This window comes from Manduca sexta, chromosome 16 (genome assembly GCF_014839805.1).
Source record: "Manduca sexta isolate Smith_Timp_Sample1 chromosome 16, JHU_Msex_v1.0, whole genome shotgun sequence".
Lineage (NCBI taxonomy): Eukaryota > Metazoa > Arthropoda > Insecta > Lepidoptera > Sphingidae > Manduca > Manduca sexta.
The window spans coordinates 11,967,237-11,975,805 of NC_051130.1; the positions used below are offsets into that span (position 1 = coordinate 11,967,237).

General features: G+C 32.9%; 1 protein-coding gene across 1 annotated transcript; it reads right to left on the minus strand.

The window, feature by feature from the left end:
- Nucleotides 1-968: 968 nt before the first annotated feature.
- Nucleotides 969-8,264, minus strand: LOC115451801 (RNA 3'-terminal phosphate cyclase). Its single transcript, XM_030180174.2, has 9 exons — nt 8,089-8,264; nt 7,892-8,009; nt 7,561-7,687; nt 6,823-7,008; nt 6,317-6,455; nt 4,638-4,756; nt 4,042-4,189; nt 3,084-3,194; nt 969-2,717 (listed from the first exon to the last, which is right to left on the minus strand). The coding sequence occupies exons 1-9, from the start codon at nt 8,128-8,130 to the stop codon at nt 2,634-2,636; spliced, it is 1,074 nt and encodes a 357-aa protein (XP_030036034.1). The 5' UTR covers nt 8,131-8,264; the 3' UTR covers nt 969-2,633.
- Between the last annotated feature and the right edge of the window lie 305 nt (nt 8,265-8,569).

An 8,569-nucleotide genomic window follows, 5' to 3' on the forward strand; every position in this document is an offset into this window, starting at 1 on the left:
TGGTGCTTGGAAATAGTACTGGAAGTAGTATCAATACAATTATACACTTAGAGAACAGTGAAGTGGCTAAAGCATCTTTTGAGTCATCCAAAGAAGTTTAAAGCACGAGAATGTTCTTTATTTTCAAGTTATGGATCAATTTAAAGAACTTCGCTTTCTAAACGTTATCATTATAAGACAAAGCTATGGCGGCGCACAGGGCTCTATGCAACAAACACTTACCGTACCACGATTATTTAAAATCAAGGTAAAAATGCAATAACCTCCAGAGTTCATCACTGCCATGCGGTTACATTTTAATAAATGCCCTTAGCTTTTCGCGAAGAGATCTAGAGATCTCTATCTCTATGGCTATCCCCTTAGAATGTGTCAAACAACACGACACGAGCATCTGTGTTGTGTGTTATACTAAATTCAAGGGGAAAAGATGACTTGTTTTAAATGAAGTATAATAAAATATTCTAAAGAAGTGGTTTATTTATGAGGTCTCACATAAATTAGATACAATTTTAGGGATGCCAGTAACGAATTACAGAACCTAAATAGTGACCAAAAAGGATTTATATAACTGCCCGGGTCAGCCTTAAAAACAAGTCAGAGGTATTGATAAATATTCCTTCCCACGCGCTCAGCTAATCAGGTTCTAGGCAGAAGTCCGTTCGCCGCCATAGACCGTTCATTGTAACCGTAATTCGGTCTGTAATGACTAATATGTATATAATCTACACTAGTATATAATAAAGATTCAAATTGTAACAGTCCTTTATTTTTTACCTTAGTAATTGGAGAGCAGATTAAGGATGTCACTTTGGGGGTCTGACCTCCCGTAAGTATAAAATTGGATAACTTGAAGTTAATTTACAATTCATTTATATACAACCCACATTAAATACTCAATAAAAATGGAGAATTCATAATAAAATATTTTACTGGGGCATTGGACTATAAACGGAAATATAAACACAAAATGTCAATAAATCACCAGTATTTATTCATTTAATTAAATAACTTTAATTGTTATAAAAACGTATACAGTGAACATATATTATGTAAGTACATAAATTATTGTGATCACAATAAGCGTATTCTATGGCCTTTTAATTCGGGAAGAATATAATAAAAACTTTCTAGCAATGGAAGTAAAGGTTAGGGAAAATGTAGTTCAGTTCTAGATTATAAACATTTGGCTAATTTCTCCCACTCAAAGACGTCACTTAATTTGAATGATCATTAGCGATTTTATTTGATTATTTTTCTAGTGAATAAATTTTTTTGCAATAACTAACTTTTATTACATAATTCCTGTATTTAGTAAAAAATATTAGACGCTAATTCACTCTATGTGAAATTACCGAATAACAAAATCTGTCTAATGATAACTAAATTATACAAATTAAGTGACGTCTCTAAAAGCCTGTCTTAATATCTTATTGTCAGATTACAAACAGTTAAAATGCTTACTTATGGTGGTTATTTGCGTTTCTAGCTAAAACAAATACCTTATCCGTGAAGTTTAGCTATCTAAGAGGGTCGAATGTGATTACTGTCATATGTGCGTTTCGTTTTTGCTAAATATCAAACAGAGCTTTTAATCATTGTTATAATTTGTAATTTTAAATGTAATATAAGAAAGAATTATAGTTGAGAACTGAAAAGCACTCAATATCTTTTTAAAACATATCATTACTAGTGCTCAATGCAGAAATAAAACGCTTCGGCGAGTGAGAAACAGCAGTAATAGTTAGTGTAACTTTTACTGCCGTGTGCGATAGTAAATTCCAGTTAAATGTTAGTAAGTACATAAAACCGCCCGTAAATGTACAGCTGTTTGTATACTATTCGCGTCCTGTCATGGAAATCAATACAAAAATTAATCATATTACTTGATTTGTATGAAGGAACTTTTTAATAGTTATATTATTTAAAGGTGTAGACATAATTCATTAATCTTTTTACCAAATATATGTTAAAAAAAAAACAATCGAAAAAGTGCATGCATACAATAAAAAAAAAACATGAAACCTTATAAACTATTTTGTCAGTTATTTTATTGTACAAATTCATTTTTATAAACTCATAATTTATAAATGCAATAACAAATCGTTACAGAGATTATCTCTGCACATTGAGAAGATGTAAATAAATACATTAGTAACGATTTAAATTCCCAAAAAAAACCCTTTAGGACGATGCTAATTTAATTATAAACATAATCATCCATTTCTCTATCTCTTGTTTTAACTACAATTTCCACACTTTGTGTTTAATAAATTATTGTTAAAGCTATTTTTGGTACAATAAATAAAGTATTATGCAATTATTTAATTAGAAATATAATATTGAAAACAATTTCCTATACACTATTATTACTATAAAGTAAATTTTAAATTACGTATTAAGGACCCTGTCACGGGGGGTCTTACCCAACTGTAATTTGGCACAGTTGGAGCATGAACGACCTCTATGCAAACTCGGATATGAGAATCAGGAACTTGTTAAGATTGTTTTTCATATACATATATTTGCATATATTACATATAGTATTATACTATTAATTAAATTGTAACATACAAGCCGTCATTTGATACAGAGGCTATCTTTTTTGTATGCTAGTTATATATATGTTATGAGAATTAAGTAGGTATGTTATTAACAATACCTAAACCGACACACTCGATGAGATTCTGGCTTCCGTCTGGCACCACATTGAATTTTATCTGAAAGTTAAAATAATTTAATTTGATCACTAAAATATACAATTCCAATCCTAACTTTTCGCAATTAACAATAGTACGGGATCTGACAAAGCACATATTAAGTATGTTGTCAACTCTCTCATGAAATCTCATTGCACTGAAGGAAAATACCAAAAATTTTAAGTGTGACTGATCTTTCTAAGGGCGTAGAGAAGGATAAATCCACAACTAAAGCTATAAGCCATATAAATCTCACCACACATAGCATGATAGCAATTCTTCAGATTCTCTGTAAGACTATCAACTCGGTAGAATCAATGCAGCACACAAAAGTGCCTATAGTGTGTCTATACTATCTTCACCTGTAATATACACTATAAGTCATACCTTCGCAATAAGCTCGACGATATGCATGGCTGTCTTGGTGTGTAGTGTGATATCTCCTGTCCTGACCGTCGATCTGCCTTCAGCCAATGCCATGTAGAGTATCACTTGATCCTGACAAACAAACAGTCAACTCCATGGTATAGTGCCAGGATGGCAAATCAATCACGTGACAAAATAATTCTGGCACGCCAATGATTGCCAAACAATAACATAGTTGGGTCATTAAAAAACTCATTAAAAAGGGCCACTTGGATAGATAAAACCGGTCTTGGATGGAGTAATACATGCCTATTTTTTTTTAATAAATAATGGCAAGTATAAACGGTTCGGCGCCCACGGTATAGTGTCTAATACACGTCATAGTGTAGGCCTTTATAACTATAGTGACGATTTAAGACTCTTATGTATCTTAATTGGTTAAAAAAGATCTAATGTTAAAGGCTTTCAGAGGTTTCATATTAGACCAGGGACTTATGAAATCTAATTCAGTTCTAATCTACTAATTAATGAATAATATTTACAAATGATTGGTTATCTATTATTGGTGATTAGAAAATTAAATTTAGTTCAGTAACTAACCATAAAATCGCAACAGAACTATGTTGTGCTAAGCTTAAAAGTGGTATCTCAAAAAAAAACAAAATCTTAATTTTTATGTCGTCAGATAGCTTAAAGTAATACCCATCCAAAGAACTTACCTAAATAACGGTATCGTATTTAGAACTTGTTAAAAAAAACATTAAAATAATTTCTCTGTCTCAGTTTTACATATAAAACTATATTTACAAAACTTCGATTATCTCGAAATAAGGTTTCCCTGACATATTGCCTTTGCGCTAAGCACGGCGGTATGCCGATTATGAAATTTTATCCCTATATTGCGGTCAGTTTTTCAGATAACTAAACATAACTAAAAAAAGAACTTAGTTATCTTCACATTTATAATGTAAATAATTACCTGCGCGTGATTATCAACACAGGCGCCGCTCTCCAGCGCGTATCGTAGTTCCTGACCCGCCTTGTTACCAACGTCATGAGGGTCGACCCCCCGCCGCCCGAGTCCGTCACTGCCCAGCATACAACCAGATGATAGCTCGGCAACCAAGCTGTCAAAAATAAAACATCTGTTATTTCTCTACAAATAATCTATATAAACATAGTGCATGAAGGGCAGTAACGAAAAAGTAAAAAAAGGAAGAAAATTATCCGAATTATGTTAACCTCCTGTAGAAATAGATATAAAACAAATTGAGTTACGAATCAAAAATAGACTAAAAACTATAGAATCGAACCTAGTCTAGGCTATAATTACAACATAAGTCAAATAATTATATGTAACAATCTGCATTTAGACAACTTCAAAAACCACATATTAGTTTTTATTTTTGTGTATTACCATGCTAAAAAAAATAAGTTTAAAACGTTAGATAAAAAATTAGGTAGCAATTATTCCTACTAATAAAAAAAAGTTTTTTTAACATCAACAATCTATCCAAAATATTTTTTTCTAATTTTATATGACTATGATGTAAATTGTAAAACATCTATACATACATAATCCCGTTGCAGCTGTCGGGCGCGAGGCTGCGCTCCTCCTTGTAGCACTCGATTTGCACGTTGTTGTACACCGTGCGCAACTGCTGCCGCGCGCCGTCGCTCATCGCGTATGACAACTGTACGTAACGTTATAAGCCGATGCATTAAAAAAACGAATCTAAAATGGCGGCTTGTAATTACGTTGACAGATAGTACAGTTAGCATGTAAATTTTCAAGTCCAAATTTTTTTTCAAATTAATAATATTTAATTGGCATTAAATAATAAAATGATTAAATAATGAATATTACTTTTTACTAATTTATTAACACTGCCTGTGAGACGGTCCTTCACCGGGATCATCAAATGATAGGGGTTCTCTGCCCAAATTTCTTCATTTTCATCTTAACAAAACTCAAGAACAAAAAAAAACAAGTAACGATAGAAAACACCAGTCCACCTAAAATTAACCTTAATTTTCCTCTGCTAAAAGGTAAATAAACTGTCCAATTGAGAAGCACCTTATAGATGAAGATAACGAGGAAACATAATTCTTTATAATCCTTTTTGCACAACCAATAAAACTAACATAAATGGGTGGTCTTATTGCTAAAAACATCTTAGCAAGGAAGGTAAATCTACAATTTATTATGTAAAATAATGTATTAAATACACCTTATAATTACTTGTAAGTATTAAAATAAAGCATAAAAGAACATAAACCTTTTCAAGTTCGTCATAGCGCTAAATACAAAAGTAAGCTGATAAAGACTGGTATAAAAATTAAAATTGAAATAACTTCACCATTTAAGCTGTATATGTTGTTACATCATGCTTGAAAATATCAATGAATTGGAAAGTGCAATAAAACCTATATCTGAACAACTGTAGCATGGAAATTCACTTCACAAAAGACACCTACATATAAGAGTGATATATCATGTACACCATTATAAGTGTGATCAACACATGATCATGAATTCTCTAAAGAATCCAGTCTATACATATAAGACAATTTTGAACTCTAGCTCAAAAGAAAAATATGGAAGGATTGAAAGTTAAATTTAGAATTTATAAAAAATTAAATAATTCAAAATAATATTAGGCTTCTAAATTGTATTTTTTTATTGATTTATTAGCAAATAATGCAAGTTTTTCTGAAGAAAATATTTAATTATGCTTGATGTATATAAAATTCAATACAACATTCTGTCAACTATGTTTTTTTATTTATCTCTGACCCGAGTCAGCTATTTATATTTTTCAATAAATGCCTGAAATTTTAAATCCTTTTACTGTTCATTAAACAATTTTCAACTGGCTGAAAAAAGAAATCTATCTGTGACTTTTTAACACAAATATATAACCAGGTAACATGTTTTATTTATTACTTAAGTAAGTACAGTTTTAATCCAAAAACGATCATATGTTAACTTGATCAGATTAAAAAAGAAATACCACAAAATATCTTATCTAATATATACCTGAGGCTGCAGACAGGATGCTTTTCAACAATAGTTAACACTAACAAGGATTGGAATGACATATCCCGGCAGTACACTTGTTAACTTTGTGACTTATGCAAATGTAGTGATGATAAGCTATGAGAGCATAAAAAAAACAGTAAGTTTTGAAAATTCCTGCAACTGGTTGCATGTATTTTAGGATAGGTGGTGTGTTGTTGAAATACTTATCTACCTTTATAGGCAGCGTGCCAGCTACGAAGCTCCATCCGTAGATGCTCGTGATGGTTCCTCGCTCAGTGATTGTGGCGCTGGTGAACTGCTTCACAGGAGATATCTCGACAGTCACGTGACCACCGCCTCGAGGGTAATACCTGCAGTCATTATACATTCTGCCTACTATTTCTATGTAGGTGTGAGATATGTCATAAAATTACTACTTATTTATATATTATAATAAATTATATGCCCTAAATAGAACAGAAGTTTAAATATAAGATATACCTGCAAAGGGTTGCGTGGTTGTTTAGGTTTTATTATTAAAGAATAAATTGACACAAGGTAGCACCTTATGGCATAGTGCGCGTGTTTATCGCAACATATAAAGGGGTTATCCCCCGCACCATGTTTTTATTTTGGAACGCCATGGTTATTACTGTCCCCCCTCACCACTTATATTATTTCCCGAAAAAGACTCATGCATCCAAGCTGTAAAAAAACACTAGTAAAATTAATGCTTACCCTCTCCTGTGTATAGTGAGATTGAAATCACCACCAAACTTCCTCAGTGCGTGTCGGAATACCTCAGTCATATAGTCGATTTGGGGTGCCATGTCGGCGTTTGTGCCACCCTTGAGGTCCAGGGTCACTGGGCCGTCGGCTACTAACGCACATGGCAGCGCCACTTGGAGTAGCAGGCTGATTGAACTGCCCATGAACATAGAGGTATATAAATTGTGTGTCATGCAGTGCATACAGGCAGTAGTTTACAAACCATTTAATCAATTAGTTAGGCAGTAGGTAAATTAAGATTTGTATTGACCTCTATTGACGGTGAAGGAAAACATCGTGAGGAAACCTGCACATCTGAGAAGTTCTCTATGGGAATTTCGAAGGTGTGTGATGTCTACCAATCTGCACTAGGCCAGCGTGGTGGACTAAGGCCTAATCCCTCTTAGTAGTAGAGGAGGCCCGTGCTCAGCAGTGAGCAAGTATATAATACAGGGCTGATATTATTATTATTATTATTGACCTCTAAACCCAGTATTATAACTTTACTTTAAGATCACTACAAAAGTACTATTTAGTATTTGGTAAGACTTTGGAAAACCATGTATTTAGCACATCGGCACTCACTACTCCTTAGAGCCTCAAGGCCTTTCATAATATCTAATAATTATACTAGTTTTTTTCACTATAAATACAAGTGATTGACAAACTGTTTCAACAGCAGAATTGATAAATATTATTAAAAATTACCCAGCGGTCTGTGTGTCAGCCACATAGTGTCCTCCCCTGATCTTGCCAGGCCGGAATTCTATTTCAGTTGAGCCCAAGTGAGCACCTTTCAACTTCGCCTGGCATATATCTGCCACTAACTGTATGCCTGTATAAATAAAGGAATCAGATATCTTGATACTAGAAAAACTGTGGTGTTCCCATTGTTTATGGCCAGGTGTGGCTCTTAACTTTGGAGGAATGACCTACTATATCATTATTAATAAAAATAAACATTTGATATATACATTTTTAAAAGATAGACAAGAAATTTTTATTTTAAAATTTGAACCATATTGCAAATATGTCATACCTTTTAAGTGCTGTGCTGCGAGTCCAGGTTTAGACCGACCACTCCTTATGTTTGTGACATGCACAGGAACACCCAGAATGGCGCTCAACGATATAGATATCCGCAGAATTTGTCCGCCCTAGAAAAATTTAAATAAATGTGTACTTGGATTTCAAAATATATATTAAACTTCGAAATCGATTAAATAATATGTTTACCCCTTCTAGCACACTTCCGTCGATGTGCAATAAATCCGACATGATTTGTCCTTATTTCTTTCAATGTAAAATTATTAAATTCTGATGTAATCTCGCGTAAAACAATTTTTAAGGAATTCGCCGAATGCCGCTAGCGCACACAGCAGTTTTTTTGACAGGTGTCAAGTGGGTGTCAACTGTCAACTGTCAAATGTGTAAATGTAATAATTTTGTCGAATTCAGTCGACTTCGACTAATAACCAAACCGATAGGTAACAATTTATCGATTAATCGTAATTATGAAATTTAATCTAATTGCTTATTGAATTGATTGATTGAGGATAAAATCGGTAACTAAGCTATTTCCTGTAAAACGTAATTTTTTTATTATGCTGCATTGAAGTTTAGAATCTAATTTCTAGAACAACGTCACTGGCGTTTTTCCCTCGAATTTACACAACAAAATCGGTAATTTAGTATTTACCACCAGATTTACCACAGT